General features: G+C 38.5%; 1 protein-coding gene across 1 annotated transcript in view; it reads left to right on the top strand.

Annotated features, from left to right (window-relative positions):
- Window positions 1–6696: 6696 nt before the first annotated feature.
- The window catches only part of TPRG1 (tumor protein p63 regulated 1), a 136160-nt gene continuing 128318 nt past the window's right edge, over window positions 6697–14538 (top strand). Inside the window, exon 1 of the mRNA XM_004603015.2 lies at window positions 6697–6915. Within this exon, the coding sequence (XP_004603072.1) occupies window positions 6697–6915 (219 nt within the window). The remainder of the gene's footprint in view (window positions 6916–14538) is intronic.

Here is a 14538-nt window from a genome sequence, read left to right as displayed (position 1 = left end):
CCACCACTAATAATATCACCTCTTTATGATGGTTGATTATGGTGAGTCTTTATCTCCCATGCCTCCCCCACTCTGACCCGACAGAAGTCACCCACTCGTTTCCTCAATCCCTTTCATTGGCTTGTCCTTCACTCCTTTCCTCCTCATGCGGACTCAGAGGTGAAAATGATTGGTCACTGCAGGTGGCCAGTAATTACATTTCCAAGACACCTGATTTTTTTTTTTTTTTTTTGCTTTTTGGGTCACACCTAGCAATGCACAGGGGTCACTCCTGGCTCATGCACTCAGGAATCACCCCTGGCGGTGCTCAGGGGACCATATGGGATGCTGGAATTTGAACCCGGGTCGGCCGAGTGCAAGGCAAATGCCCTACCCGCTGTGCTATAAGTCCAGCCCCTCCAAGACACCTGATTTTTATCTAACCCCCAAACCCCCACCACCCAACGCCCCTGTCTCTGTCTCTCTGTCTCTCTGTCTCTCTGTCTCTCTCTGTTTCTCTGTTTTTCTTTCTCTCCTGAAGTGTATTCAGCATCCCATGGCTTGGGGTACAGGATCTGATCAGGGTTTCACCCTAATGGATTTCCTTCTCAGACTGTGGCCCTGAGCTAAGATGTCTTTAAGATCTTATGAGGGGCCCAGCCCGGTGACCACCTGAAAAGACCTTCCTTCTGATCCTGCTTTCCCTTGCCCATCTTTGTCTCTTCTTCTCCTGAAACTTCTGTCTGCTTAAATAATGGGAGATTCTCACTCAAAAAATTGAGACAGACTCACCTCTGGGATGCCTCATCGGGTCATTATTGACCTTAAGAATGGAGAAAGAAATCAAAACCAAGCAAATGATGCATTACTGTAGCATCCTTTGGCCCCAGTATATTTTGCCAAATGACTTCAAGTGCCTGGAGAATGGCACTTGTCTTGGAGACATCCTGTCTTTATTGACCAACCTCAGATTCCCTCCTGCCCTTCTTAGGGGGTCCAAGAAACAGGAAATCAATCCATTGGGCATATGTGCATATGTTCGGTGGCCACCTCTCTTTGTAGTCAATCCGTCTGTCTGTCTTGTGTGGAACCCTGGAAAATTAAAACCCGGCTGAAATTAGAAGTAGAAGCCCTTAGATCCTGCAAGTTGCATCATCACTAGAGATCAGAATGATATGTAACCCCACAATTGAAAAAATAAAAAAGTCTAAGTGCTATTGGCCCTCTTTTTTGCACCATGAATAAGTTTCTAAATAAAGTGCTTATTGGAAAAAAGTTAAATGGTTCCTAACATTTGAAATTCTCTTGAGCCTTTGAATTTGTACTCTTTAAAAATGGCTGTGGAACTAGAGCCTAGAGCTAAGTGAGATAGGAGATCTGTAAGACCATTGCAGGATTTATCTTACAGGTATAAGTCAATTTCAATGAGAAATTAGACTGCTTTACAAATAACAGAGGTACAAAACCTATCAAAATTAAGTCAAAAACACGGTTTTTTTTGGGGGGGGGCATTTATCAGCATTGACAGTATAAGTATTTTCTCATGCTGATACCTAAAAGTCAAGTAAAAATCAAAGGCTTCTTTCTATGTCTAAATATACATGTTTGTTTTGTCTCTGCATTGAATTATTAGAATATCTGACCTAGAAAATCTTGTAGCTTGAAATAGCTGTGGTAAATAAAAACTGGTTCAAAGAGTAATGGTTTAGTATAAAACATGGGGTTTTAGAGTTATAAAATTGTATACAAATCTTTGTCCTACCAGTATTTAACATTCAGAATTAGCACCTGTTGTCTAAACAACGAAATTGCTCTTTCAAGATACTGAAAGATGGAAAAGGGGTTCCCATCCATTAACAGAGTTACAAAATAGCCACCTGTATGTCTCTAAACCTCAAGTGGAGACCTATGAACGCCAGAGCTCAAGTGTTGCAGGTGGGTCTGCAGAACTATGGACATATGTCATATAGCACTGTCATCCCATTGTTCATCGATTTGCTCCAGTTGACACCAATAATGTCTCCATTGTGAGACTTGTTACTGTTTTTTGCATATTGAATACACCACAGGTAGCTTGCCTGCTCTGCCGTGCAGGCGGGATACTCTCGCTAGCTTACTGGGGACGGAGAGGGACGGAGGAATTGAACCTGAGTTGGCCGCATGCAAGGCAAATGCCCTACCCACTATGCTATCTCTACAGGGCCATGTCATATTAGCAAAACTTAAACTTCAGTTGCTCTAAGAATTAGCGTTAATTCCTAACACCCCAAAATGTGGGTTGCACCAAAGACCTCAACTGAACCATGAGGCAGGCTTTCTGCCACCCTGACAATGCATGGGAGGGCCCTGGAGCTCAGAAAAACATTTGTTCAAGGGCATTATCTTAAAAAAAAAAAAAAAACCCAGCCACTAACCTGAATAAAGGGGTGGAAACGGAAACTTTATTTCCCCAAAGACCTGGAAAAAAGATCCTTTGGGGTTAGTCAAACTAGAACAGACTTGCCTGAGACCTGCAATTGGGAAATATGACTAAATGTTTCCCGGGAATAGCCAATGTACTCTAATTTAACAAAATCTAATGCTAAGAGTTACTACCCAGTTCTTGCTGCACCTATGCAAAACAACAACCACTTATACTAAAGACAAATAATCTTTATGCTAATTGTATAGGTGGAAAGAAAACCAGACTGCATTTCAGGGACACTCCTCTTTGTATAAAAACCAAATTTTGTTATCAAGGGATAACAAAACTTCCAATAAGAATCCAAAGTAAAATCAGCCACTCCCTTTAAAGCAAGCAATAGGTTTGACTCTAGGAGCTTAGGTTCTGTTCAAAGTTACTTTACTCATTTTAAGTACTTCAGGGACTTACTTGCAGAAACCTGCATTAGTTTTTTCCGGGCAGACTGCTTTTTGTTTGGGTCTGTGCAGAGACCTCTTCTGACAGCATACTCTCAGTATTACCAAGGAGCTATGCACTTCCCTTAGAGATGGACAGGGTCCTGAAATACCATTAACAGGCTTGGAGGTCATTCTGTGCAACGATTCTACCCTTGACACTGATGCCTCTGCCATTATCTCCCAACACTGTGTGCTGCTGACAACCAACACCACCATCACACCTTTTTCTCAGTAGTGCAGAAGATGAGTCCTCTGCTGTATTTACCCCACTGTTTTAAGAACATGTATGCCTTTATCGGTATACTCCCATAGAATCTTTATACCCAGGGTGAATTTTTCACACTGTGGTGACAAAACATGTCTTTTTGTCTGAAAGAGGTATGCTGTTATTATATTAACTAATCAGGTCAGGTTGAGCAAGAATGCATAAGTGGAGGAATCTAGCTGAGGAACTAGCACTGCACTGTAGCACTGTCATCCTGTTGTTCATCGAATTGCTTGAGCGGGCACCAGTAATGTCTCCATTGTGAGACTTGTTATTGTTTTTTGGCATATTGAATACATCACGGGTAGCTTGCCAGGTTCTGCCTTGTGGACAGGATACTCTCGGTGGTTTGCCGGGCTTTCTGAGAAGGACAAAGGAATTGAACCCTGGTTGGCTGAGTGCAAGCAAGGCAAACGCCCTACCCACTGTGCTATTGCTCCAGCCCCTCAGTTCCTTAGAGCTGAAGAACTAACCTGTCTTAATTCACACTCTGAAATGCAAAGCTTTTGGTAATCCCGTGTTACATTATATCTTTCCCATTATGAGAACATTGACTCTGTTTAGTCTTGATTTAATGTTTCTTCTTTGTTTTTTGATAGGATATATAGGATCATATCTTGGAAGCCAGTAAATAAACTTTCCATCAGCTACTTCCATACCCAAATCAACCACTCCCCTGTCCACAGGACACCTCCCTGTAGCTGGTAGCTACTGTAATCCCCCTGCTGATTTTCAACCTTGCTTTCTCTAGATGTGGATTTGCATTGCTCCCAATCAACAGAACACAGGTTGAGAGAGTTGTCCCTTATTCATCATAGGTGTTGGAAATGTAAAGCAAGGCCACCAGACTGCTTGCAGGACTCAACGACCACCTGTAGTGGCAGAAAATGTGGCCAATAAGTTTTCCTGAGAAAAAGGAGGAACAGAACATTCCTTGAACCGTTAAGCTCCAGCTAAACGTGAACTGTGGTTGAAGAGAGATGCCTTCCCTTCCCTCCTCCTTGTAATCTGATTCATATAAAGATTTCACCCAGCTTCCTGCCCCAGCACCATTACTCTAGATGTGTTCTTGCCGGGCAGATTTTCCCTTTAAAATAAGCTTTACTTGTGACAGGAGTTTCCAGTCTAGTTTCTGGCAGCCTCGCCTAAAACCATTCCTAACTTAAAAATAAAATTTTGGGGGGAGGATTTTTAGTCCAGACCCATCAGTATTTAGAGTTTACTCCTGGTTCTGTGCTCAGGGATTATGTTTGCCTGTACTTGAGGGATTATAGAGGGGGCCCAGGAATTTAACTCAGGCCCCATGTAAGAAAATTGTTCTACATGCCGCACTATTGTTTCAGCCTCTGGAATAATTATTGTTTATATAGTGCCATTTTTGAGCTATACACACCCAAGTTTAGACAGTGCATTGTATGGTCATACTGTCTTTACTTTTCTTCGAAATTCTAATTAATCCCAACCAATTTTATAAATTTTAAGTTGCGAGCTATATATAAAGCTGTTTGTCAACTGTCTGGTGTTTCATAAGCACCTGGGGAAACGAACTGAAATCACCTTATTTTGATGAAAAACCCAGGAAGAAGAGAATGCTCCCAGGCTCGTGGTGAAGCTGGCTAAGAGCCTCCTTCCCTGGAAAGTTGGCCCAGTGCTCAGGTCGACTCTGATCTCAACTTGGAAATTGAACAAATTTAGAGGCACTTGTCACTAGAATTACACATGACTTCATTTTGTTTTGTACTACTTCGTTTTATATTTACAAATTTGAGATAAATTGTGTTTCCATTTATTTTAAGCTCTATGTGCTCAGCATAATCATTCAGAAACTTATGAAAAGAAGGAATAAAAATTATTATAATTCACTGCAATGATATAATCATCATTAGTACTTTATTTTACTTCATTCCGTATTTTCATAGCTTTCTATACCATATATGTAGTCACACATGCTAATATAAGTATTAAGTATATAAGTATTAAGTATATTAAGCATATAAGTAATCTTTGTTCGTTTGTTTCTTCCTTTCTTTCTTCTTCCTTTTCTTTTCTTGCCCTGTCTCTTCTTTCTGAATTATTTAAACAAATTTTAAACATAATTTATATTATTTTATAATTTTCTGTTAGTAATTTTTTTCATCTTCCATAATAAAATACATAGGAACATTTTAAATAGCTAAGTAAAATTCATTATATGGTATAATGAATATATATTAGCCAATTTTTTGCATATATGTAATGTATTTCTCTAAGTTATAAAATCTGTAGCATTATAGAAATTGTTATTTGAGTGTCCAATGCTGCTCTCATGAACAGTGTTTAGACATCAAACTGTAATACTTTCTGTTTTAGTTATGCACAGCTTTCTATATGTCTTTGTTTAAATTATATCCTTCAAATGCACTTCCTTTTTTTTAAGTTATTTACTTTATTGAATCACCATGTGGAAAGTTGCAAAGTTCTCAGGCTTATGTCTCAGTTATACAATACTCAAACACCCATCCCTTCACCAGTGCCCATATTCCACCACCCAAAACCCCAGTATACCTCCCACCCCTGTCCCCCCACCCCTGCCTGCATAACTGATAAATTTCACTTCATTTTCTCTTTACCTTGATTACATTTCATATTTCAACACAAACTCACTATTTTTGTTGAAGTTTTCCACCAAAAAATGACAGTCAAGGAAGCATTTGATAATTAGTTTTCCATTGCTGAGAATGAAGAGATATGAAGTCCCGCTGTTCCAAGTACATAACTCTTTTTTTTCTCCTTCCCGTGCCCCCAAGTTCGTGCCTGCTTAATAGTTCTCATAATATGGTGGACACCATGCTGCTTCTCCCTGAAAAGGGAAAAAAATGAGAAAGAAGGATATTTCCCCTCCTCGGTCGGCGTGAGGCTATGGCTTAGTTCACAATCTAGAGGCATGGCTGCAAGCAGTTTCTGGGACCAAAAGTAGTCTAGTTGGCCTCTGGATCCTGGTCGATCAGCAGAAAAGCAGCCGCACAAAAGTTTGGCCACCTGGGTCGCATCTTGGTGGAGCTTGCGCTGGTCAAATACACTTTCTTAATTGTGGTGTTCAACTTAAATATACACTCAGCTATAGATCCATTTGTGCTCTATAGCTACCCAAGAAGCAAACAAGAAGGAACAGTTCATTGATTTTAACTTTTAAATAAGCTTTGAGGTTCATGGGTTTTCACGAGCCAAAATATTAGAAAATCTTGAAGAGAAATTGCTGGATAATATTTCTTACTGGTTTTCTTTGTTATATTTCTGGGTTCTGGGGTCTAGAGAGAGGAAATAGAACTATTTACAATCCCCTTAATTCTGTTCAGAGTTTCCTGCTTCTATACCCTGTCAGAAAGGCCCTGATAAGGTCTGTGCTATTGATGAGCAACCCTCAGTACCCATCTTTAGTTAACTCTGTAAGCTTTGTCGGTTTCAATAACACCATTTGCTCACAGTTGCCTGTACTGCTGTTAACAACCAATACAGGGTGCTATTTTTTTTTAGTGAGAAGGCTATTTCTTTTCTTGTTTTAGACTGAAGAAATGTCATCAATTGGGAGTTTTGAAGGATTCCAGCCTGTATCTCTGAAACAAGAGGGAGATGAGTTGTCTGAGACTGATCAGCTCTCCAGAGAGGAGGAGGATCCAGGCAAGGACCTAGCAACGAGGCTAATTTCAAGTCAGACAAGTGTGACTGAATCGACACTGTACCCCAATCCTTATCTCCAGTCTTACACCTCACGGAAGTACTTCGTTACAAGGGTAAAATAATAAAGTCATTTATGCTCTTAAATACTATGGGCAATTTCCTCCTTCTATAGAGCTATGACACATCATTTATCATGCAATTTAATGTTCGTTATGTCATGTGATATTTGCAATAACTGTGAAGTTGGAATCCTTACCTTTCATCTTCTAGATGAAAGATGTCAGTTTTAGAGAAGTTACAATCCTATTTTGTTTGTTTTGTTTTGTTTGGGGGCCACTTCCAGGGATGCTCAGGGCTTCTTCCTGGCGTTCTTTGAGGTTCTCAGGGAACCACATGCAATATCAGGAATTCAACCAGGGTCAGTCACATTCAAGGCAGTATGCTTCACCCCTATACTACCTAGCCCCTAAGGTTCAATTTTTATTTGTTTTTGGACAGCATTTACCCATGCTCAGGGCTTATTTCTGGCTCTGTGATCAGAGTTCACTCCTGTAGAAACTTGGGATACGCAACGGTGTGCTGGAAATCAAACCTGGGTTTGCTGTGTATAAAGCAAACACTGTCCCTGCTGTACTATTTCTCTGTCAGGGCCTATATTTGGTTGCTAAATAATACCAAAGAGAGTAAACTCCAGGTACTAAGGATCTTGGACTCTTCTATCCAAACTGTGTGCAAAATCTAACCTCAATGAACTGACGTCCTGTATAGAGAGTAACAGATATATAGAATTGAGAACTGTGAGCCCAAAGTTGGGACTTGTTCTATATTTGAAAGAGACATGGATGATGGAGATAGAATTCCTGAGAATGGATTGACCTCAAACTTCTCACTTGGGAATTGGTACTGTCAAACTTAGGGCTGGAGAGATAGTACAGAAGTTACGTGCCTACTTTGCACATGGCCGACCTGAGTTTGACCTCCAGCATTGAAAATGGTCCCACAAGTACCACCAGGAGTGATCCCTGAGTACAGAGCAAAGAATAAGCCTTAACACAGTTGGACGCATCCCCCAAAACAGTTACAAAAAAAAATAAAATTCTCAATCTGTAGTGGCAGCTTTATGCTGAGGTCTCTTCCCTGAATATTGGAAATATGTTACTAAGTATATAGGTGGGTAACAAGTTACTTTTTTAAATATCTTGATTTGAAAATAGCAATGTAACTGTGTAATATTTGAATCAAGTAAAGAGTGATTCATAGGCTTCTATACTTCTCTGATTAAGTTCCCCTTTCCCTGCTTACAGATCTTTCCCAATTCTTGTCAACCCATTAGTGATCAGTATCAAGGCTACAATCCATTGGGACAAAATCACAGACTGTACACTCAGGCAGCAGAGACTGTATTGTTTTTGAAGTTTACATGAGACATCTCTCTTTAAAAAAATATTCAACTTGATTTCACAGATGCGTAAAATTTCACAAATTTCATACTGGCTTGGGAAAACATTGGCTGCCATATTTATGAAACCTTAACTATTGACTCCTGTCTTTGTTGCTTTTATAATATAGTTCTGGTAGAAAAAAATTAAAATGAAAGTGATTCAATAGGCATGTATATATCTACATGTTTTGGAAAATATAGATTTTTATGTGAAAACTGCTTTAATAGATTCTATATTCTATATTTATACTTTCTGCACATAGTTTGTGTTCCAAAGTTTGTGAACTTTATTGAATATGAAGCTTAATTTTGAGATACATCTGTGAAGAAAATAAAAGCACTTCTCAAAATTTCTTATCTTTCATATTGATGATGTCAGAGTTTAGTGAGAGGAGAATGAACACGAGTAACACAGAATAAATATTTTATTGTTGGCATCAGCTGCTGTTGTTAAACCTGGCTGAGAAGTCTATGCAAAGATACTCCCTTTAGCATCTGGAGAGGGAATTGAAATTTCTATAGTAACCAAATTTTTATAGTAACCAAGTACAGATGGGATAAGTAATAAGGACAAATTGCAACCTGTAGAGAGAAGCTGGAATTCTTTATGACCACGTGGAACTCATCAGGAAAAACTGGAGCTTGGATCTCTCTGCGAGTCCACACTTGCAAATCTGAATCATATTCAGGAAAAGTTGGTGTCTCCTTCTTCACTAAGTTTCACAGTTGGCTACTGTAGGGGAAGAAGGATCTGAGGGAGCAGTTCTGACTAGTAAAAGGAAGTACAGATTCTGCAGTTGTTCTCTCCCATCATGTAAACCAGGAAACCAGCAGCTGGGAATACATGCTGCCACCATGCCTGATGGTGGTTCTCATCATTGGCAAGGGAAATGACTTACTATGTTCCTCAGGCTCTCAAAACTTACAGAAGTGTCTGTTGCACTCAACCCAAACTTGAAAACAGAAAGGAAAAGTAGGTAGTCCTAGTAAATGCTCCAGATGATCTATGTTAATCACACAAAATTTGCTTCTTTATTTGTTCATTTCCATGATGCTTTTTGGCTCTATGGTTTTCTGGAGATTATAAAGCCAAGTCTCTTGGAACATCACTGAGGAAGGCTATTTATTTTAATGGTCAATATACTGAAATTTCAGAGGGGTTATATAACTTGCACCCATTATATAATATAGTGGAAAACTGTAGCTAGGATTTATATCTCTGTATGTCAAAAGTCGAGGAGCCCCAGACAGGGGCTGTGAGAGCCCTCCCTGCCCCAAGGGACCCAACCCTGGCAGCCGACCTCCACCACTCAACCGCCACCATGCTCCAGGACGCTTTCCACATGCTCGGGCCAAGCCTTGTGCATGAGTGAACATATTCCTGGACACATCATCAGAAAGTGAGAGCCGGCAAGCTACCAAGCATATCCTTCCCAAACGGAAGAGCCTGGCAAACTCCCCCTGGCATATTCAATATGCCAAATACAGTAAGAATAACAGGTCTCATTCCTCTGACCCTAAAAGAGCCTCCAATCATTGGGAAAGACTAGTAAGAAGAGGCTGTTAAAATCTCAGGGTTGAGATGAGTGGAGACATTACTGGTGCCTGCTCTAGTAAATCAATGAACAATGGGATGATAGTGACAGTGTGACACAGTGATGTCAAAAGTTATTCCTACAAAATGTACATTTGAATTAATGACTCCTCATAAGGGTTTTCACCAATGGCTCCATTTTATGTAATGAACATTTTTTTCATCAGATGTATAGAAACAATCTAACATTTTCAAGTTTTAGAAGAAAAATTTAATCTTAGCATAAGTCAAAATATACATGAGGACTCTTTAGGACCTATTACGGTTACATTTTTGATGCACTCAGCACTACGCTTCATATGTATACATATATATTTAAGATCAATATATACACTTTAGGCCAATATAATAACGTATATAATTTAGAGCAGTAGATATATATGAAAAATATATTTTAATATTTTTTCCAAAAATACTAAGAAAATAATTTTATTTAGGAGCTAGGAGATAAAAGAGTGAGGAAAAGGAAGAAAAAAAGCACAAAGCATATATAAGGGAGAATACATAGTATTTGAGTATAATAGATGTACTTTAATGTATGTGAGGATAATGAAAACTTAACTTTTAGTTCGACTGAAACTTACAATTATCAATATATTTTTGAATTAGATAATGGAATGATCCAATCTAACTATCTTGTGAAGCACAGATTTGTTTACATGATGGGATATGAGAAATGGGATCAGGGAAATAAATCATGTATGTTAGTGTAAGTATTCTTGTCTACATCCTCTGCAAAGTGTCAATAAAATACCAGTTTTCTATAAGGGGGGTGTGTTAAAAAACAAACAAACAAGACTAACTTTGCAAGATTTCTTAATATAAGCCAGATATATTTATTAACATTTCATAATTTACATCTAATTATTATTATAAATTATTTCTTTTTTAAAAAAAGTTTGTATTTACGTTTCTGTAATTGGTCATAGGAAGCATCTGTGAACTCTAGGATGAGCTATAAATACAGATGTATAGGGTCTATAGTAGGAGTACTAATAAAGATTCTGATTTATTTTCACAAAAGGAAATTAAATATGACCACATCTCTCATTGACTTAGATACACTAAAAACATTCATCAAAGAACTGCCTCTGGAACTGAAAGGCTATCTATTGATAATGTAAGACAGAACTTCTACATCTTTCTTGCTTAAACAAATCACCAGGAAGTCTTGTTATAATGTTGATCTGATTTAATAGGTCCAGAAGGAGATCTTGCATTCTGCATTTACATAAAGCCTCTGACAATTCTGATTCTCTCTACTCATAGGTCACACTTGAACTACTGAGAAGGTAGTCAATACTCTCATGTTCCAAGACAGAAGTTAATAACAAAGAATTTTATTGCATGACTAGTGTCTTACTGATTATTGAGCACTGACATGTCTAAGATTCTAAATGAATGGCAAAACTAGAATTAGAATCAATGTCCCACAAGTATCAGTTCTATGCTCCCATGAAGCAATTAAAAATAATTTTATTAAAGAATAATAATTTAAAGCACATGTTGTGAATTCAGAAGCTTTAAAAAATCTGATCATTCATTGCATCAGGTATTTTAAAGTGATTTCATAGGAGATGACTTATTTTAAAAAGTGGAAAGTGAAGATGAGCAAAATGAAAGTCATCATAATTGCACTGCTTAAAAGTAACCGCAGGCCACACGAACGGCTCCTCCATTCCTGAACGACCATGATCCCAGAAGTCCACTAACTACTATTGGAACCCAGCGGCTTCTTGCAGAAATGCCTCTAGACTGTGAACTAAGCCAAGGCCCCATGCCGCCCCGGGAGGGGAAAGGTTTTTCTCTCTTGGCCTTTCCTTTTGGCGGTGGTGGCAGTGGCGGCGGCTTGGCGACCACCATCTTTTAGAGCACACTAAACAGACGTACGAGCTTGCAGTGACACGACTTATGGCAGTTGATTACTAAAATACCAGAAATCCCAAACCTCATATGCTCTTCATTCTCAGAAATGGAAAACAAATTATCAAATGATGCCTTTTTGGCAGGTCTGATTGTTGGGGGAAAATTCCAAATAATAATAGTGAGTTTTATGTTGAAATATTGAATATAATCTAAGTAAAGAGAGAGTAAGGTGAAAAATCATCAGCCACACAGGGGAGGGTGGGTGGGATGGGAGGTGTACTGGAGTTCTTGGTGGTAGAACATGTGCACTGGTGAAGGGATGGGTGTTTGATCATTGTATGACTGAGACTTATAATTAAAAGCTTTGTAACTTTTCTCATGGTGATTCAATAACAGCAACAACAACACAGTAACCACGGAGCATTGAATATTCTATTATACGTTTTGTTGTGTATCCTTTAAAATTTTCTTTATGTATAATTTATTGAGCAAAACGTAATGGGTGGGGGTTGGGCCATACGTGGTGGTGCTCAGGTATTACTCCTTGTTCTGTGCTCAAGAATCACTTTTGATGGGCTCTGGGAATTATATGGGATGCTGGGAATCAATTCTGGGTAGACCACATGCAAGAAAATGCTTTACAGAATATATTACTCTCCAGCCCTCAAAATATAGTATTTAAAGTTACATATTTATGCCGATCAGTATCATTCCATAGCATCTTTTCTCCAGACACATAACATCCTACAATACCTATGAACTGTGCATTATTTGAATTTTGTTGGGTATTTAGTGTCTGTTACATATCTTTTAACTGGGAAGGGCACTCATTCTTTGGTTTATAGTGGAAGGGTGGCACCCATTGTTTCAGGTGACAGGAGTAGGTAGCCAATACTAATATTTAAGGGACGATAAAGTACATGATTTTAAGCTACAAATGCAAGCATATGGCTTTTTTTAAAGAGTCAATTAATTCAAGACAAATAAGAAGCATATTTTAGCATTGTGCATGACTGATATGTAACTATATGTATTATATTTTTATGAGGTGCACTTGCATTTTTTACACAAGATATGAAGGAATCTGCATCATTCCTTAAACCTATTGTGCAGGGCTGGAGAGATAGCACAGGGAATAGAGTGCTTGCCTTGCATACAGTTACCCTGGGTTTGATACCCAGCATCCGTTATGGTCCCCTGAGCCTTGTCAGGAGTGAGCACTAAGCACAAAACCAGGAGTAAGTCCTGAGCACCTCTGGGTAGGGCCCATAACCCCTCCCCCCAACCAAACTCCAAAAACAAATCTCTATTGTGTTTATGTATGGGTCACTTGGAGATTTTTCTTTCCTCTTTAATGTTTCCTACCATTTGCTTACTAAATTGTGTTCGTCTCAGCTTAACAATATCATTTCTGAGAGATGAAGACAATTTAGAGATTATTTAATGTAAAACATCCCTGAAACATGCAAAGAATATGTAATTTTGTTATCCTGCAGTATTGGGATCAAGACAGGAACAGGCAGCCAAGACTTCTGATACTTTCTATCACCCTCTATTGGCTTCAAAATTAGATCATAGCAATGAGTGTCTAAACCACTTGCTATCAGTCTGCTTGTAACCTTTTCCTCCGGTTTTAATTCATCTGCTATTATTACTTAGACATATCTAAAAAGATCCTTGTGCCTTCTTAGAACATAAATACCCCTCAAGGCTAATAATTTGAGGTATATTATCATAATCACTTTGGTTGTGGAGACTGATATTCAAAAGTAACTTCTTATGAAAGGAACAATGCTTAATCTACATGGGGAAAGATATTTTTAAGCTCCCCGTAGGACTCTATATTTTCAGATACCTTATCAGAAAGTTGAAAGTGATTAGGGATGGGGAATTATCTCTAAATTTATACTTGAGAAAGTAAATTACATACAAACTAATGGGACTAAAACTATTTGATCTTTTAATATTTAATTAATGGTTCCCCATGGCCTTTTTATAGCCTGTGTTCTATTGTGAGCAAGGAGACTTTAATAAGCAGGTTTGGGACTTCCCATTGTGTAGCAAGATATCATTGCTTTCATGACACTAATTTGGCTTTCATACCCTCTCCCTTTCCTCTTCCCTTACTATAGGGTTCCCTGTGTCTTGCTCTTGCATGGAGAACAACTAAATATATTGGTTGTATTGTTATTGTCTATGTGAGCTTCTTTCTGATTTAGAAATTATATATCCTACTGTACAGAAGTGCTCTCAACTCCATTCCTTACACTAAAATCCCTTGAAGATTTAATGACTATCCCCACCCCCGGTCCATGAGCAGATATTTAAGAATAAAGAAATAAGATGCATTTCCTTCATTTTCAGGAAAACACCAGTTTCCTTGGACTTTACCAATTACATAAAACCGATAATGTTTTCTGATAATATATATATTCCCCCAAAATCTTATTCAGGCATGACACCCCAATAGAACTTTTAGTATATCTGAGTCTGTGAGAGCATTCCTTTCTGTATTCCCCATGCTCTCATTGTCTAGTTAAGTTCAATGCATAGGAGAAAATAAGTATAGGAGTACTGGAAAATTAACTCAATGGGCTTAGCACATATTTAAGTGTAGGGGTCCTGAGTTTGATCCCTGGCACCACAGGTTGCCCCAAATACCACTGAGATCAACTCCAGAGCCCTTGAACTGCAAGTAGCCTGAATATCATTGGGTTTAGTGCCAAAAACAAATAAAATATTACATATGACTTGAGTATTATTTGTATGATGATTTCCCAGTAATTGTTTTGCTAAAGGAGAAGCAAGGAAATAAACATATGTCTGAAATTTCCT

Source organism: Sorex araneus, chromosome 2, assembly GCF_027595985.1.
Source record: "Sorex araneus isolate mSorAra2 chromosome 2, mSorAra2.pri, whole genome shotgun sequence".
NCBI lineage: Eukaryota > Metazoa > Chordata > Mammalia > Eulipotyphla > Soricidae > Sorex > Sorex araneus.
This window is presented reverse-complemented; position numbering and strand designations above follow the sequence as displayed.